Genomic DNA, 20,455 nt, shown 5'->3' on the forward strand with positions numbered 1-20,455 from the left:
TTTAGGCACATACTGTTTAACTGATGCATGTTCACATGGTCAGATAAGTAGCATAAAGTGTGTGGAAAAAGGAGCCCAACTCCAATGTTTCCTACAGAAATAATGGAGAACCACAGATAAGGTGGGAAAAACTCAAGACTTTTGCACAGTGCTTTACATACAGTAACATATAACAAGTGTATTAAGTATTTATATCATATATAATCAAACTGGTATGGCTGTGTATTTTTAAAAGTGAAGAAATTCTCAGGAGTTTCGCCTTCAGAGTTTCTACCCGTCTCATCTAGTCTGTTGGTAAATAATGAACCAGTCATATTATTTTTAGCAGAGATAAGAGGTGAGCTGGTTTTGAGATTTTTCATGGATCTTGAAACCAGCACAAAAATGCAAATACAATATATATCAATGTTTAGTTTACTTTACTAGTTTTTTACTTATTTTATTGCAGTGCATGCAATTCTTGTTAAAAATCTGAACACTTTCACGAGTCTGAGTTTGTTGATTTTTTCTGAAAACATCTGAGGATCAAAATGATAAAAAAATTTAATTTAATTTATCAATGTCTCTCCTGTAGCTCCACCTTAAACAAATGTTTTTATGTTACTCTCGGTATGGTTCTGTCATTATTCTGTGGATATTTCACCGACTCCTTTAATCTACTTGTCAGAAAAGGTTGATTTCCATTTAAATTGCTAGATTTGCTAGTAAAAAAAATACAGATACAGAATTAGACACAAGCATAATCTGTGCAAGAAAAAGCTTTAATGGCCTATTTCAATGAGGCTAACAAGACCCATGGCTGATGTGAAATGATTGCAGCACGTCAGGCAAGAGTTAAAACAGTTACCAGAGAGAATGGGTGCCAAAAATGTGACCAACTCAAAATGCAATGGAGATGAGGCAGGCAGACATGCAAAGACACAGGGAAGTTATCCTATTAAAAGACAAATGTTCTAAGAGGCGCAGTTTTGCCCCGCAACACAAACACAATGCTGGCACTGACCTTGAAGCTCCAGTAGTTTGGTTGTTGCTAAAGGGGGGTGCATAGAAGGGGAAGATAGAAGGGACAGGGAGGGAAGAGAAGGGAGAAACAGGAATGAGAGGGTGAGACTTTGTAGTCAAGTATCAGGCTGTAAAATGCCACACAAAGTAAGATTGAACAAAACAAGAGGCTGGATCAAGAGCAGGGAGAAAATCACGCTCCGTTCCTTAGTTCCCATGTGAAAATATGCAAGAGATACAATGTGAGATAATAGGATAAAAGATAGATGACTCAACCTGTCAACACCCCTTTATATTAAAGAAGATTTATGGTAAGGTTTTATACGTTTACAGGAGCATTCTTAAAGAAGTTAAATAAAAGGTGCTCTTTAGTGCTAATTTGTATACCAGCTATTTTAGACTAAACCTTTTAAGGTCAATCCTTTCTCCGCCTTCTAAAGGGTGTGCATTTATAAGACTGCTGACAGGATCTTTTAAATGCAACTAACTATTCTTAGCATGAAGGTTCAAAACACAGCACACAAAGCAAACCTTAAAAACACAAACAAAACAGACAAAGGCTGAGTTTAAAGAAACACTGATATTTGCAAATCAGCTAATTTCTGCTGTGCTCCATCAACAAAGTAGGAGGCTAGTTTAAATAAAATATTTTTTTCATAAAAAAAAAAAATATCTTGTATTTAGGCTGCTCATATGGGGGAATAAAATCTGGAGACTATTTAAAAAATGACACATTACCTCACTTTGCACAAGGCCAATACTGCTTTCAGTGACTGAGGAACTTTGCACAGAATAACGAGCTATTGGATTATTTGTCTCTGCCTTTTAACAATTACATTTTAATAGGGGATCTCCAAACAGAAACTCTAAGAATGGTGTAATTTTATTGCAACACCACTAGTAGGCTGCAAGTATTTGAAACTAAGCATATTTAAAAACACTCCTATGTTCTGCTGATTAGATTTATACTGTGCATGTTGCAGGGCTTTCCCAAACAGTTTCTCCAAGTTGTTTCCAGAACTTCACTCTGTAGCCCTTTATATATTTTTTTTTAAAAGGCCATCTTTCAGAGAAATATTTCCCTGTGTTGTTAAACATGATGATTAGAGACGCAACAAAACTCGAGTCGTTTACGTGTTGGTTCGTCTCTACATTTGGTTTTGTCATGGAAAGGAATTGTTGAACTAAGAACTCTTGTCTAGCCTATTAAACTCTGGACATTGACCTTATTTCTGCCTCCTGAGCAATGCCTCGTCTAGTCTTGTCTACTCTTCCGATCCTTCTCCTCAACTCTGTTTTATTTGATATGGACCTTTATGTTCCTGCACCACAAACCCAGTCTCTCCCTTGGAAATCCAAAATGGTTAACCTTTTACTGAGTCAGTCTCTGTACTTCCCTTAGCTTCCTTTTCCACTGAGTATTGTTACACTTGCTCTCAAAGAGATCCAAGCCTACATTGACACATTCACTGGACCAAGCCTCTCTCTGGGCTTTGCTGAGGAGCCCACATCTAGTAACCTTTATTCTCTAAGGACTTTGAGAGGAGGTTCCTTCACCCGAAAGCAGGGAAATGCTGATAATGCTGCCACTGTGTCTGGTTGAATTTTGAGGCCTTACTCTGATAAAAAATATATATATATGTACACTCCAATATATATATATATATATATATATATATATATATATATATATATATATATATATATATATATATATATATATATATATATATATATATATATATTGGACATATGCCTTTCTTTAATTAACATTTTCACCACCGGGATGTTAAAAAAAAGGACTGTCTTGATCAGCTGTGGAGTCCTGTAAAGATTACACACATAAGGAAACACAATAATGGACCAAGCAGTAAGGACAGTCAGGCACAGGTGTATTTAAAAAAAAAAGGGTTCTTTTATTAAACCCAAAAAAGATAAAATGTCACAAGTACAAAGTCAAAGAAAAAAACTGAACTAACTCAAACAAGCTGCCCTGCCTTATTGACACAAATAAAACCTGAAATAATGGCTGATCAGTTCACAAAAGAAACACATGAGGCAAAACATACACAAACCTAACTCAACCAAATGAAGCAAAACCCCATTTCCCCCCCATAGCACTGATGTGGTATAGTCCAAATTAGCTCAGCCCTCAGCCACCTGTTGGATCCTCAATCAAGGGATTAGAGCAACTGAAACAGAATCATAACAGAACAGGGTAAACCAGAATGTGCAAACTAATTTTAAATACACTGCAGTGGTGATAAATAAATTCCAAATAATGAAATTACTCTGTTAATGAAACCCTATATGAAAAAGAAACTGAATATCAAATGATATTTGTTACCACATCTGTGTGGCTGTAAATGCAGCCATCACAATCCAAATACATAAGCAATACTCATCTGATCAGCTACTTGAGGTTTAGTGCCTTGCTGTGGAAAGGGAATGCCTGATTTAACTCAAACTTTTTCAAAATGATAATATTGCCCAAGGAAATTGACCACTGATAATTCTCCACATTTTCTGGTATCGGTTCTTATAGTCAGAATACTATTCCAAATACTCTTATCCACTTAAAAATGTTAACATGTTTAATTTGTTAATGTTACATTTTTAAGCCTGGCTGATAGGCTTCTGTTAGCTTCCAGTCTTAGTTTTATTACAGAATTACTTTAGCTCATTTAGCCTCATTTTTATTGTCTAAAAAATAGAAAAAGTATAAAAGCAACCAGTAGTGCACAGCAGCAGGTAGGGAAGGGGCAACACGATGCCAATTTATCCTTAGAACTCCAAGGGATCAAAAATGTTCTCTCTAAAACAGAACAAGATAATTAATTGGCCAGTTCTGTACAGTTCAGAAATAAAATTATCTGAGGGTTATATTTTTTTCCTTTAAAATGAATACATTATCATTTAAAACTTTGATAAAAGCCTTCCTGCTGTAACCATAGAATTAAAAAGGTTTTACAGTTTTATAGAGCTCAAAATAAAACAGTTCTGAGTCATTTGTTAAAATAATTATTGAAAAAAACATTACAATGTGGTCTTTAGCTGCCTTGATCCATTTTAATCATTAAATCCAATCAGCTAATATGCTGGAAGTGGTAAAATCTAATATTTAAACTTCTGATCTAAGTAACATTAACTGTTTATGACTGATGCCAGAAAACCAATAAATTATTTTTTTAAATAATCTTCTGGATTTGAAAATCATGATTTAATTATTACAGTGATGGCTAAATTAATTTACGTCATCCTCCGTTGCCACTGTGATAGAATTTTAATTGGGTGTAATGGCCTCTAGTAGGTAATCAACATTCACAGTGACTTCATGCACATTTTAATGATGCAGGCCCAGACAGCTCCACAGACCAGTCTTAAGGTCTCTGTTGATGAAGAGCCAGCTGCCATTGAGCCGGCATTAAAACAACGCACAAAATCCTTAATAGCAAGCTGGTGTTTTTCATTCCACGTGGAAAATGCCCAAACGTCCATCCCACATTTCTACTGTACTGAACATCCAAATAAAAAAACTAAAAAGACCTGAGTATTTTTTCTGGATTGTGACCCATTTGAAAAGTTTTTCAATCTGTGATAACACTTTACATAGGAAGTTACAGTAGTTTCCTTCCTTGCCATGAAAAAAAAGAACAACAGCTCATTATGTATGATGATGGAGCCATCCTGACCCAGCATGCCTAATATCAGCTATAATATGATTGAAATCCTCTTTCAGGACCATAGAGCCTTAGGAATCTAATTGGTGAGTAAGCAATACTGATCGTCCTAAAGGTAGCAAGAGCGAACCAGGTTGGAATTTGCAACTCTTCAGATGACTGGGACACCTGTTGAGAGGTAGACCAGGGGTTTTTTGTTTTTCTTTTAAGTTGAAGAAGTTCCCTCATCTTAACCACAAAGGAAGCTTCTTCTCAAACCCCACTCATTGGTGCCCTGCAGAGATGTAATTTTTGAGCGGGGTCCCTGCACTTCTTCAAAAGTCCGTTTTGGTCCCCTGCAGTCTTTACTGTCCAAAAGCAATGTTACGCTACAGTACACCACACTCATTTGGCTCCAGGACCAGGCAGAAAGCCGCAGCTCAAGCTGAAACCTGCTTCCCTGAGTTTAGACCACCCACAAGCTTCTGATTGGATCTCCGTCTTTTTTATGTGTGATTGGGTGTCACGGCTGTCACTCCTGAGAGGCTCACTTTACAAACATCAGATTTGTCACTGAATCTGGTCTGTGATTGGACACAGCACTATGAAAGTTGAGGAAACAAACAGAGAAAATCTACTAGAAAACATGTTGAACCCCCAGTTTTGAAATAAAAATTTTGTCAATGAGGGCCTGTGATGTAGACATCATGCACTCTACTTTAATACTCCTATACCAAATAAAAAGATGAATAGTTTAATACCTTAGAGCGGAGGTCTTTAACAGGGGGTCCACGGATGGGGATCGCGAAAGTTTTGGTTGATTAGACATTCTTTTTATATTCCCCCTTGCACTTTTTTTCCTCTGATTGACATGCTTTAAATACACAATAAAGCCAGGCATACACTGTACGATTTTTTCAGTCATTGGACGCAGCTGCTGCTGTCGTACAGTGTGAGTTCACAGCTTACGATGCATGTGCGCCCCGACGCTCTGATGCGATCTACCTGCTCACACTGTACGTCTAAAAACCACATCGGACTCAGCAATGGAGAAAGATACCACTACTGGGACTCATCTATGCGGAAGCCAAATGAGTAGAAGAGCAATATACAGGTGCTGGTCATAAAATTAGAATATCATGAAAAAGTAGATTGATTTCAGTAATTCCATTTAAAAAGTGAAACTTGTATATTATATTCATACATTACATACAAACTCATATATTTCAGATGTTCATTTTGTTTAATTTTGATGATTACAAATGACAACAAATGAAAATCTCAAATTCATCATATCAGAAAATTAGAATATTGTGAAAAGGTTCAAAATTGATGGCCCCTGGTGCCACACTCTAATCAGCTAATTAACTCAAACCACCTGCAAAAGCCTTTAAATGGTCTTTCAGTCTAGTTCTATAGGCTACACAATCATGGGGAAGACTGCTGACTTGACAGTTGTCCAAAAGACGACCATCGACACCTTGCACAAGGAGGGCAAGACACAAAAGGTCATCGCTAAAGAGGCTGGCTGTTCACAGAGCTCAGTGTCCAAGCACATTAATAGAGAGGCGAAGGGAAGGAAAAGATGTGGTCGAAAAAAGTGTACAAGCAAGAGAGATAACCGCACCCTGGAGAGGATTGTGAAACAAAACCCATTCAAAAATGTGGGGGAGATTCACAAAGAGTGGACTGCAGCTGGAGTGAGTGCTTCAAGAACCACCACACACAGACGTATGAAAGACATGGGTTTCTGCTGTCGCATTCCTTGTGTCAAGCCACTCTTGAACCACAGACAGCGTCAGAAGCGTCTAAAGAGAAACAGGACTGGACTGCTGGTGAGTGGTCCAAAGTCATGTTCTCTGATGAAAGTAAATTTTGCATTTCCTTTGGAAATCAAGGTCCCAGAGTCTGGAGGAAAAGAAGAGAGGCACTTCATCCACGTTGCTTGAAGTCCAGTGTAAAGTTTCCACAGTCAGTGATGGTTTGGGGTGCCATGTCATCTGCTGGTGTTGGTCCATTGTGTTTTCTGAGGTCCAGGGTCAACGCAGCCACATACCAGGAAGTTTTAGAGCACTTCATGCTTCCTGCAGCTGACCAACTTTTTGGAGATGCAGATTTCATTTTCCAACAGGACTTGGCACCTGCACACAGTGCCAAAGCTACCAGTACCTGGTTGAAGGACCATGGTATCCCTGTTCTTAATTGGCCAGCAAACTCTCCTGACCTTAACCCCATAGAAAATCTATGGGGTATTGTGAAGAAGAAGATGCAATACACCAGACCCAACAATTCAGAAGAGCTAAAAGCCACTATTAGAGCAACCTGGGCTATCATAACACCTGAGCAGTGCCACAGACTGATCGACTCCATGCCACGCCGCATTGCTGCAGTAATACAGGCCAAAGGAGGCCCAACTAAATACTGAGTGCTGTACATGCTCATACTTTTCATGTTCATACTTTTCAGTTGGCCAACATTTCTATAAATCCTTTGTTTTTATTGGTCTTCAGTAATATTCTAATTTTCTGATATGATGAATTTGAGATTTTCAATTGTTGTCATTTGTAATCATCAAAATTAAACAAAATAAACATCTGAAATATATGAGTTTGTATGTAATGTATGAATATAATATACAAGTTTCACTTTTTAAATGGAATTACTGAAATCAATCTACTTTTTCATGATATTCTAATTTTATGACCAGCACCTGTAAAGCTGCCCACAGTGAAACGTTCTGCCTTGGCAATTTTGTGTTGAAAGCCCTAAAAGAAAAGGCGATGACGTATTTGGACAAAGACATGGCTGAGCAAACGTGGCTACTACAGTCTGTCAATTCTACAGAAAGAAATCCATTTCACTTGCACCCCCGCCATGCTTCTGTGCTTTTGTCTGATTGAGAGGAAGAGTGCTTGTTTGTGCACTGAGCGATTTACCCACGACAGTCTGGAGAAAATCAAACATGCTTGATTTTCTCCCGACCTCACGATTCCTGATCTGGAGTTGGTCGTGAGAGGCTCATCGCCCCTTGTTACCCCCTGTACATTAAACAACGCACAATCAGGCTGAAAGTCGGGCCAATCAGAAAATTCTCGCAGGACTGGAAAGTCTGCCCAAAAATAAAAAATCGCACAGTGTAAGCCCGGCTTAACATGAATTCAACACAGTGTAGTAAACAGACAAATGTAGGCTGAAGATGTCTTTCAGTCATCAATGCACACATTCAGCGACACACAGGAGCTCTTTCAAGCTGGGCACCATTTCATTCACAACACCTGTCCCATCAACCAGGAATCAGAATCAGAAATACTTTAATAAGAAATTACTTTCGTTACATGACGCCATCTGTAATAAAGCTACTATGGGACCAGTTTGATATAACATAATTTCATACTATATAAAATTAGGGGGTCCCCGCTCCATCTCGCTATCAGTTTGGGGGTCTTGGCCTGGAAAATGTTGAAGACCCCTGCCTTAGAACATAACTTCAACCCGAGGAGGCAATTTAGTTGTTCAATCATGATGTCTGTACCAGGGAAGAATCCAAAGTCACAGGACACCAGCCTTTTAAGACTTCTGGTTGAAATCTTTATTTGGTAAAGCAACTCAATCTGCAAGAATTAAACAAGGAGGTAATGAACTGCTGCTGCCCATTGGGTACTTATTATCAAATCTATTGTTTGTATATTGTTAATTGTTCTTCCAGTAACACAAATGTCTTCTAAATCCCTTATTGAAAACAAATTACATAAAGTCAGTCAAACAATGACCCTGACAAACTACATTCAGGAGATGTAGTTCCCATATTAAAAGTATTTTAATTTCTTTCTTCTACTCACTTGTTTTAGTGTGTATTCATTTTTTGTGCATTTATCTATATTACAACTACATTAAAGCATTTTTTAAGTGAATCTAAAATGGATTTCAGTAACAGTCTCATTCTAAGGATTACGTAGGTGTTGCACATCTGAGACTCTGCCAAGTTTTAGTTGTAATCAGAGGAAGGCTCCCTGTGGATGTCTCTGGTCAGTTCGTCTCCAAGCTTGTTAGATGATAAGCCTGCAGGGGGATACATATGTGTCAATAATGATCTACTGTGCAAAAAGGGAAGTAATCTGTAGGGGCCTTCTGCCTACAATAGAGTGAATTATATTACATGTATTTCAATTAATTAAATCTTAAATGGCCAGAAAGACACAGTATGAAATTCTGCACCTGTGACAGCACAGACCTATCAGGAGTAAAATTATGGTTATGTGTCCTGGAGATGCCGGGGTGGGGATTCCACAGATTTAACTAATTTGTCCAGAAAACCTGAACCGATCAAACAGAAAAACTTTGGTGAGAGCAGAGTAGAACGTTACTGTACAGTACACGAGGACTAAAGTAACAACAAAAGGAAAATTGATAAACACCAGCTTACTATTACATGTCAGCATATTTTTCTCCTTAGAGAACAGTAGTGATCATCATAGCTATCTATATCCCACTAGACACCAAAGTTTACATGACACTCTTTCTCTAAAAGAACCACAACCGCTAAAAGGCAAGGAGGACTAAAAGAGAAGAATAGAGTCTCAGCTATCCAGCACGGACATAGGAAAGGTTTGGTAGGGTATTTAGAACACAACTAATTCCAGAGTTTATGATGATGATTTTGATTATATGATGATGATGATTATATGGTGTCACTAGTAGATGTGTTGTTCAGTTTGACACCACCATAGCACTCATCTGATCTCATCCCAGTTTGGTCCTAGGACCAACCTAATTTGCTAGATAAGCACAACATGCAGGTAATCTTGTGAGCAACCCTCAGAAAGACTCCAGGCGAAGCACCTTGTAAGGTGCTTATAGCTTTTGCCCACCACCTTCATCTTCAATTGGATCCCCAACCTCATCAAGACACTGGTTCATCAGCATATCAAAGACTTTTCCACCCACCTACCCCTTTCCAACCGCCACTAATTTGCTTAGTCAACAAACAAACAGATTCAGAGTACCAGTACAATGCTGTAGCTCTATACTGAGCCACTTGGAGCAGAAGTAGAGCTATGTTTGATGCTTTTGTTGAACTGCAGCTCAGCTTTTAAACACAATCAAACCAGATATAGTAAGCACCAAAAAGTAATAATTCCCCCACCCTGAATAAAACACTTTTAACTAACATGCCTCAGACTCTGACAACTGGCCCTCACTTCTCCTCCAACCACACATCATGTACCAACTCTCTTCAGAACTGTCTCTACATACATAATGGCTGTAGTCCGACCCATGTGATGGAGCTCATAATCAGATTTGCTGATAATACCACAGTGTTCAGACTCATCTCCAACAGAGATGAGGCATCCTGCAGAGAGTATGTTCGGAGGCTATCTGCCTGGTATTAAGATAACAATCTGGCTGAACAACTTAAAGAAAGCAAAAAGAGCTAAATCGTGTTCAGGAGGCACAAAATTGAAGCATCAACATCAGTGGTGTATGTGTGGAGGGTCCACACCTTCAAGTTGCTTGATTTTCCCCTCTCTGCCAACCTCTCATGGAAAGACCAAGTCTTGGCAGTCATCAGTAAGGTTAGGAAATATTTATGCCATCTGGGAATCTTCTGGAAGAACAATCCTGGACTCTATTCTTCTGCTGATGTCTACCATTAATCAGCTGATGATATAATGCTTTTAAGTACTACAGGGTAAGAGAATAGTATGTGTTTTCAACATGTAATGCCAGTTGAAGGTTGTTAAGATTAAGAAACCATCAGTTGGTAATGTCCTTGGCAATATTCATCGTTCTTATGAGAGACTTATTACCTGTGGCAGAGCTGCATTCATACAACATTTAGATGACGCCAGAGGACAGCATACTGTGTCTATACTTTGAAAGGTTTACTGCTCTGAGCATTCTTAACATATTCAGCTGATGCTCTGACTACTCGTCCAATGCTATGGTGCTTGTTTTTATGTCAGGTACTCCAAAACATACAGTATGTGTCTAGAAGTTTGAAACTGTATGCCCTCCATCCTCTTCCCATTGATGCAGAGTTGTGCATAAACCTTCTGAGACTCACTGAAACCAGTTATAGGTTCTTTTGGAGCAGATCATTCCTCATTGTACAACACCTTCCTACTACCAGAGTCATGATGATAAAACCCTTTACAGTATTGTCCCCATATAAAATATAAAGCGTGGATGTGTGTGGGTGTGTGTGTGTGTGTGGGTGTGTGTGTGTGTGTGTGTGTGTGTGTGTGTGTGTGTGTGTGTGTGTGTGTGTGTAGGTGGAGGAAAATGTTCCTAATTTGTCAACCTATTTCCTGTCATCACGGTGCTTTGATCACTTTGTTGACCTCAGCATTGCAGGAAAGAAACCTGATTTTCCAAGTTTGAATGAAGCAAAAAATAACAAACAACCCTTTTCCTCATCATATTTAGTACTTTAACATTCCGAAATGGGTAAGGTATATACAATAAGAGAGTCGAATCATGGGATAGAAGCAGCACTTCAAATCACTTTGACAACAAGGGGTAGCTAATTATAGAAATACAATTCACAACACACTGCAGCACAATATTCAAATTACCTTCACAGGATATACAAATTCTATTTTTTTCCACTTCAGTTACCTCCAAGTGCTTCCAAACAATCCCATTGTGGAATGCATTTGCAAGCTGTGGTCATCCTTTGTGATCAGTGTTTTTAGAATATTGAACAAACAAGTGAAAATCTAGAAATATCATTCACAAGAAACCATTCCAGAAAAATGTATGACTTCAGGATGATCACATGACATGAGGGTTTCATACAACAACATGATTGGCTAGATTCCAAAAAAAGTAAAAAAAAAATTCTGGATTAGCATTGAGTTCCAAGCTTTATAGAGTAGCCCAACAAAGCCTTGTTATGGCTTAGAAAACATGCAAATTGAACCGAAAGAACAGATCCATCCCTTAGTAATCATAGTCATTGAGGTTGTTGTTGGCCTGGGTGACCAGGTGAGATGTTTTGGTCCCCTGCATAGCAGTGGGGGTTGAGATGATAGCGAGAAGGAATCAACTCTATTGCTTTATTGAGCTGGAACCTGAGGCCACCCCCTCTGTTTAAGGTTGGTTTTTCTCTCTTAACATAAATGGCTTCCTTCACACCCTTTTCAAACCACCTCTCTTCTTTGTCCAAAATTAGAAAATTCTTGTCCTCAAATTAATGTCCTTTGTTCTTAAGGAACGCCGATTCGTGTCTGGAGGATGAGCCCGTCTATGTTGAGCCATGCGTCTGTGGAGAGGTTGTTTGGATTCTCCAATATAAAGATCACAGCATCCTTCACTGCACTGAACTATATACACCACTCCACTCATCTTAGGTCTGGGGGTTTTGTCTTAAAGATGCACTAGCCTCTGTCTAAGTGTCTTGTTTGGTTTAAGATGTACTGGGATTTTGTGTTTGGAGAAAATCCTTTATTGAAAAAGCTTCCTGAATTGGATGCAAAACGTCTTCAAACTTGGAAAACAAAGTCCAGTGGTTTGTTTTTTAACTTTTTAACTGACTATGACCTGGATGACTGAGAATCTTCACCAGCATGATTTGACAAAGTATATCCATTAGCTAAAAGTAAACACAACTCTTCTCAAACATTCAGTGACTTTATACTTTATTTTGTATATTTAAAGTAGGTGGTTATTATTATTGATACTGCCTGCTAGTCTGAAGCACCATCTGTACACATTTCCTCATTAAATACTGTCAGAAAATGAAAACACCACCCAACTTTCTATATGTTTGAGCAGGTGTTCTAGGGGCAGCAATAATCCCAGTAGGTTTCATTTTCTTTTTTGGAATCCAAGATGACATTTTCTCACATTCTGCAGAGGACAGAATATAAAACCCTGACAGCCCCTTGGGCTACTGTGACTCATATTATAAGCTTTATGGGGCTTCAAGGCCTGTTTTATGGCCCATATACTAAACAGTGCAACCATATTTAAGTGATGTTACTTCATCTTTTTCTGATTTATACAAACTACATGAATATAAGCAGATATTTGTAGTTAAAATAAAAGCACTTTCTAATCTAGACAATTAAATTTCTGGATAGGCAAATTGGATGACCTGTTTGTTCCTCAAATGATGAGATAACTTGCTCCCAATTATAATCCTACCCCTGGAAAAACTTTGATCAGCTCAGGTTCAACATCTTTAAAATTCAGATCCTCCAAATATGGGTGAGATCTTGTGATCTGCAGGAACTTTACATTGTTTTCAGAAATTTAAACTCAGGGTATCTGGAGGCAAACTTGGCAAACAGGTGCCTTTGGAAATATTTTTAAAAATATATACAGATTTTTAAATCGACATGCATTTACATGTGGTATCTGCTGATAAGCAGAGCAAGCAATTGTTTGGCCAAAAACTTTTTTTTTTTATGCGGAAAATCATATTTAGATATAAATCTGTGTAAAGAGTCTTGATTTTTGAGATATTTAAAATTCTAAGTCTATAATTTAAACTTCACACCAATTCAGATTTTGGTAATAACAAACTTTGATTCCACAAGTTCCCAAACCTTTTCTATGTTTGGAAATGGTATGTTTAGTCACAAAGGTGGAGGATGGGTAATATGCTTTAAAGTCTGAGGGCAGCTAAATTAAAGCCATATATATATCTCAACGTCCCACTATAAGGAAAGAGCCTGCAGCTCTGTAGTGCCTCACACCAACAACAAACTCATCTGTTCCCTGATTGGATTGTTATATTTCTGATGGACATCCATTCAAAACTTGCCCTCAGGTTTTGGAACTTGAGCCCAAACTTTTACACATGCTTTTCATTTCTGCATCAGTAAAATATCTTTAAAAAGATTTTAATTGTTTTATTTTACAAACATCATATCATGTATACAGACATCTTCACTGACACATGTCATTTGTAGATGCATAAGATATAAGCCTCAGACATTCTTCTTTTTACGGTAGCGAAACTCATTCATATCTCATTCATCTTCAATTACTAGCACTGCAAAAAGTGAACTAACCACAAGTAAAATCTTTTTAAAATAACTGTACATTATTTAAGGAGCCACATTATTCATTCAGACCATTTTACTTGCCTGCTTATAGAAAAAGCAAATACACTTATTTAAAAAAAAAGACTCAGGGTTCACCCTGGGCAGTTGACCGATTTATCACTGGGAAACATGCAACTATGTACAAACCCATCTAAGGATAATTTAGAGACGTCAACTAACCTAAGCCTCATGTTTTTGTACTGTCGAAGGAGACTGGATTACCCAAAGAAACCCCACGGACGCATGGGGACCACAGCTAAAATTCATGTAGAGCATGGATGCTCAAGTCCAGTCCTCAAGAGCTACCATCCTGTAACATTTAGATGCATCTTTTCTCTAACATACCTGAATCTAAAGCCTCAATCCCCTCATTAAGCTCAGCAGAGGCATGGTAACAAGCCCCTCATTTGATTCAGGTGTGTTAAAAATGGGATGCATCAAAAAGTTGCAGGATAGTACCTTTTGAGGACTTGACTTGAGAACCCCTGATGTAGAGACTTCAGGCTAGGAACTCAGGACCTGCTTAATGTAGGGCAACAGTGTTACAAATGGCTCCACCTTCCTATCAGCAAATACATTTTCAAAATGATTACAGAAAAATTAATTTACTAATCTATAGTGCACACTTGTTCCTATCCACGCACACACAAATAAGAAATACTAAGTTATCTTAAAATGTTACTTAGATCTAAACGGTCTGATTTACATAAGGAAATCTACATGGCTGTCATCTGGGTCCATCTTTTCCAGCATAGTGTGAAAGTCTAGATACAAATATATTCAAAAAAGCAATAATCCAAGACAACAGAAAATGATACACGGATGAGCTCATAGTCTAAGTATCACATCTCCGTTACATATCAACTGCAAACACCTTTGCTAAAGTCGTCTGAGCTTTTATCAGCAGGTTAATAACTAATTTTTGACTTTTATGTAATATATTGACACTGATCAAGCAATTCACTGTAAGGGTCATATGCTTTGAACCACATAGAGGATTTCCTATTCTACGCTGGACTAAAAAGAACTGCCTCTTCTACGAGAACCTTCTGCACATTTTATTCTTCTTTACTGGTTAGTATATTTTATGCTCACTTGATAAATGCAAAAAAGGTTAAGATGTCGTCTTTTAAAACTAGACTTTGTCATTAGCTGGATCAGTGCATCAACATGATATTTGTCCGAAAGTTTAACAATGTATGGTCACTTATAATAGTGATCAGAGAGGTGGTAACAGTTTATCTTTCACAAAGTATTACACCTTTAAATGCAAATATTTTTCAGACCACAAATATAAAGGAAAATATATTAAATATTGCATAACAGCTTGAAACTTCTGGCTAATTTGATCAGTAAGGTTAGGGTCGATCTGCTGACCTGATGAAATATTAGAAGCAGATGTAATTGGTCATTTGAATATCTAATACAGAAAAAAAATCTCTTTCACTAAAGTCATCCTTCCGCCTTTTAGCTGTTTCTTTTTTGTTTATTTAAAATTATGACCCCATCCATGAACCTGCTGCAAATCCTTCTGAAGGATTCAGAAAAGAATATTTAAAAAAAAAAGAAAAAAAAATATTTAAGCGCTTTTAAAAGTTGTTATGAATACAAAAACATACCTATCATAAATCCTAACTTTAAAATGTAGTTACCTAACTGTAATTTATCTTCCTTGGAAACCTGGCAAAGTATATGTCCACTTACTTCGAACAACTTTAATGTGGTTAGAACACATATGGCTGCAAACAGGTATTTGTCAGTCATCAGAATTATTGCATTTTTTGTTTTTTTTGAGTTTTTATGGCACTAATGGCTCGTTTTTTTTGGAAAGTAGGCTATAGGAAGGGGGATTTGAGAGAGGGGGAGAGACATGCGGCAAAGGTTGGATTCGGCTGCATCGAGGACTACGGCCTCCGTACATGGGTCATGTGTGCTGGGTCATTCTAATAAACTTTATCCCATGAGCAGCAGAATGTAAGAATAATTCAAAAGGTTAAATGTCTGGCACCAACATATAACACCTATCAGAACCTGCAGAAATTATGCACATCCTCACAAATAAAGATGCAAAACATCTGTGCAAACTTCCTATCCTGGAAAAACAAAAACAAAAATTCTGAAGTGTTCTGAAGATAGATCCGAATGTGTAGTTAAAATGTCCAGACAACCTGCAGGCAGTTTTATTTAATTGTTTCTTTCTGACACAGGTAGCCTCATTTGTTCAACAAACTAGATGTAAAAAGGTTTATTTCAGCATTAGGATCTTAATATGAACCTCTCTTTGCAGGAACTGGGCACCGTACTGTATCTGAAAAGCTCTTAGGCAGTGATTTCATTCAAAAAAATCATTCCTGGTTAAACAGGTTTAAGCAGGAATGATTAGAATTAATTAAATTGCCTCACTTTGAAAAGAGGTCTAACCCTGTCATAAATTATTTCCCAATGGCTAAAAACGAAGCATCTCAGTAACCTGCGGCTGGTTTCATCCTTTCAGCTCAGAGGCAGTTCCACACTGTTGCTCAGTAATTACAAGCAGACAGCTGAGAATATGGGGATTAATATTATCAGACTTTACCCAGGTTCTTTTCTCTATTACTGCGACAGAAACAAACAGCTGATCATTGTGAAGTCAAGCACCCATTGTGTTCTAATCCTTAATGTGTATCTGAGCAGTCACAGAGGGCTGGGCACTGCATAATCACCTACTTGCTTCATTTATTCACCTGAAATGAAAAATACAGAAAAAAAGGGGCTTCCTAGACAATTTAATGCACCAACAGGCGGATATTCTTTATTAATTTATTTTGCATTATCAAACTAGTCACCTAGATTAACCCCCTCTCCACACACACATACGCCCCTGCAGACTGACTTAATGATCACTGCCTGTAATGTTTTCGTTTCTTAAGCAGAAACCCAACAGAATTAATACAGACATCCAGAGTTTAAGGTAGGGATAGAAGGGCTGGGCAGATAGACATGCATGCCTGACCCGCATGCCAAATAGCCATCTTTGTGCCCACCCACTTCCCTCACCAACGCTTCGTCTTGCTCGGAACACACATGTTCACTCTCACATGGCGTGTTTCCTCTTGGGGCTTCCACATGTGCACGCATGCATTCTTGTATGCGTTTCATACAAATCACTGCGGCAGCTCTAACACACCTGACCCTCACCTGCCTGCAAGGAAGGAAACGGGGACCCTCCCCTGGAAAGATGCAGACTATGTTGAACAGCAGCAGGAGATGAAATGTGTGCTAACTGGTCAGCTTCTGCTCCCATGAAGAGAAGGCTGGTAAACACTCATGTCCATCATGCAGCAACATATCCATCTCACAGAGCCGGGATGAAAGCCTCGCCTGAAGGATGGAAGGAGCAGGTTAGAGAGTTACCGTTTGCACTTAGTGACTCTGCATCTTCACGCTCCACATGACTCCCTCCTTTTCCTCCCCTCATTCCATTCCTTTTTTTTTTTTTTTCTTCTTCTCCACTGCGGCTCAGTGTATTCCCGCGCCCAGAAGAGCTGGCAGTCCCCTCTCGCTGATTCTGGTAGTAGTGCCTAAAAGGCACTAAGCATGTCTCCAGACCTTCCTCCTCCTCCTCCTCCCTTCCGTCACTCTATCTCCCCTCCATTCCTGTAAGAGATGATGAAGAAGCCCTTTCCTCCTCCTCCTCCTCTGGCTCTTATTTCCTCCGCTGTCGCTTCCTCACACACGGTACAGCATGTTCATTGCCAACCATATGATATCACAGTTTCCTTATATGGGAAGCAGGGGGTTGCCATGACAACAGCAGACTCCACCTGTTTCCACCTCTTATTATTTTAAATCAGATTAATGATTGAATGAAGAGGAAAAGAAGTAATGGGGATGTGACACAGGGTGCAGAACTAAACATGGAGATTAGAGAATACTTTACAGCCTCTTCAATGCGATAAATTAAACAATCCAAAAGAAACAATGCAATTCCCTATGAATGACCTTAGATATTTCAAGTAGTTCATATGATGGAAAGGTTTGGAAAGCAAAAGTATTTTTAAGCAGTTTGAGAGCCATAAATTGAATGTGAGCAGTCGTTCCACTTTGGAAAGTCAATAAAAAGGCATATTACTTTTTTATGAGAACAAAAAAGCTGTATATAAAATCATAATCACTAATTTTCCAACAAATACCCTGAAGTGTTTTAATTAGTTTGCCATAGTTGTCAGTTCTTTTTAAATATAAACATCTGTAATAGATTGACCAACCATTAACTCGAGCTCACCAGGTTTCTATATCAACCATTAAACTTTCTATACATCCCATGCAACACTTTCCAAACATGTGTGACTTGAAAACAACATGTTCTGCTCAACTATTATAGGGGAAAACATATTACTGGGACTTTAACTGGAACATTAGGCACAAAACATCTTACTCGTCGCTAGTCTTTAGCTCATTAATCTGGAGCTCTGACTCTTTCTCATGTTGCTACAGACTGCAGGTCAGCGGGCTGAAAAAAACCCTCCTACACTTTATCCACACATTTGCAAAAAAGATGTAGCCCTTTGGATATATTTTATAACAAAAAGAATAAAGCCAAAGTGTGGACATTTGAGCAGGTCCCACTATCACCATTATTAATTTAAAGCATTTTAAAATGACAGCTAACAGCCTCCTCTGGTCAAATCAGCTTTTGGGTCAGAGCAGCTTATTATAACCCTGCTGTTCTTTTAACAAATGGTCCACATTGGGTCTTTACTGAGAATTATGATCAAAAATTCAGTTTTTGGCTAAATCCAAAGAGAAATAAGCTATCTTTAGCCAGAACACCCCCATCCTGTGAAACGGAAACAGAAACAGAAAACCTGTGAAATGAGCTAAAGAAAAGAGCAAAGGAGAGGACGACTGAGCATCCAAAAAACAGAGCAGTGGATTATAAACTCAGATCTTTAAATTATTTTGTGCCTCAGTTCGATTCAGGACTTTTACAACTTGGACTCCAAGCAAAGGCATTTGCTCTAGATGGACACGTCATGGAAAGTTATTTTATGGTGAGATTTAAACTCTTTTTGAAATTTAAAATGACAGATTAAGCATAATGTGGATGCATTGTAACAATATGTTTTACTACTACAATGTATACAGATGTCCACTTTCTCCGATCAGTGAGTGGTGATGCAAGACACCTGCACAGTGACAGCAACTGCAAACTGAACTGAAGTTGCATTATATACAGCAGACTGCTACAGTAATTGCCTTTGCTCAGCCTTCCTAAAGAAAAGCCTAATCACCAGAAATGGCATCATACCATGTTGCAACAGCCCTATATGATAAACTTTTGAAAAAATGGCAGCGATATGAGGAGGGGAGACATAACAGAGAAGCCAAATATTTTTCTTCTGGGATGGAAAAACAGCAGCAGGAAACCACTAATATTTCATAACAGATTAATACTCCATGATGCCCGGGGCAATATTTTACTATATGTACAGTGGGGAGAACAAGTATTTGATACACTGTTGATTTTTCAGGTTTTCCCACTTTCAAAGCTTGTAGAAGACTGTAATTTTTATCATAGGTACTCTTCAACTGTGAGTGATGAAATCTAAAACAAAAATCCAGAAAAATACAATGTATGATTTTTAAATAATTAATTCCCATTTTATTGTGTGAAATAAGTATTTCTCCCATGTGAGATCAAAAAAGTTCAGTTATCATCGTCATTATATTGAGGGGAAAACAAGTTTTGCTTGATAAACTGGGAATGTATAACACATCTACTGGTACCAGCAAGTCTTCTCTTCTATAATTCTGGTGATGATTATAAACATAAATCTTTGGTGCGGTGTTAAAAAGAAATCCATTATGACAATTGATCACTATTATTTTCTTAATTAATTAGGTGTTTATATGTCTGAAAAATATAGGTTACATGGAATTTTGTGTAAACTTGGGTCAAAAGGTATAGACAGTTGCTTTAAGCCAAACATAAAAAGCTGAGTCAGATAATTCTGTTCTATGCATAAAGTCACACCAGGTTGTAATTCATTAATAGTGGGTTACAAAGCCAAGAAAATAAAGATTTGTGGTGGCACAGAATCTAATTTCACCCATTTTTCGAAGACCTGTGACTCCCTACCTTTTATTGCTCACGCTTTCTGACAATAAGCAAAAAGCAGGGCCATCAGTGACCCAGCCAGGAGGTCATAATGATGCTATTGTTTCTTTAAGAGGGCCCAGAGGCATCGCACCACTTAATGCGCTCATGTGGGGTTCCAGGAACCACCCGTGTGCTGCCATTATCTCTCAGGGAGTAAATGTTCACATGTGGAAACAGAAAGCACTCCAAAGGGCTCATTTTCAACCTGTGGTGAGACTCTCCTGTTCTAAAGCTACTGGTACATGAAGCTGAATCAAAGCAGAAATCTGGAATTTACTTTTAGGAATGTTGTTAATGTAACATATGTTGTTAGAAGTTTCTGTCATATAGATGTAACAGGCAATAATTTCATTTTCATCCCTATTGCATCAGCAGCAAAGTGATTTACAGCTGCAAAATAAGACAAAAAGGCATTTGTACAGCATAGGGAAATATATTAGTTAAAATATATTAGATAAAGGTGCACCTCTGCTTGTTCATCCAACATGAGCCCTATCTTTGCACTGCTGGTGCCATATTTATTTTTCTTGTTCATTTGGCTGCTTTAATTTACTCCACAGAGTCCCCTTCCTACACGGTGAGCTCCTCACCAGAGAACA

At 38.2% G+C, this 20,455-nt stretch overlaps 1 protein-coding gene across 4 annotated transcripts in view; it reads right to left on the reverse strand.

Annotated features, from left to right (window-relative positions):
- The window catches only part of LOC119775962 (SRC kinase signaling inhibitor 1-like), a 141,795-nt gene that overhangs the window by 54,514 nt on the left and 66,826 nt on the right, over positions 1-20,455 (reverse strand). For all 4 annotated transcript variants that reach the window (XM_038274135.1, XM_038274136.1, XM_038274134.1 and 1 more), the window contains exon 3: positions 1,004-1,030. In XM_038274135.1, coding sequence (XP_038130063.1) covers positions 1,004-1,030 — 27 coding nt within the window. The remainder of the gene's footprint in view (positions 1-1,003; positions 1,031-20,455) is intronic.

This window comes from Cyprinodon tularosa, unplaced genomic scaffold, assembly GCF_016077235.1.
Source record: "Cyprinodon tularosa strain WSP-4 unplaced genomic scaffold, ASM1607723v1 ctg90, whole genome shotgun sequence".
Lineage (NCBI taxonomy): Eukaryota > Metazoa > Chordata > Actinopteri > Cyprinodontiformes > Cyprinodontidae > Cyprinodon > Cyprinodon tularosa.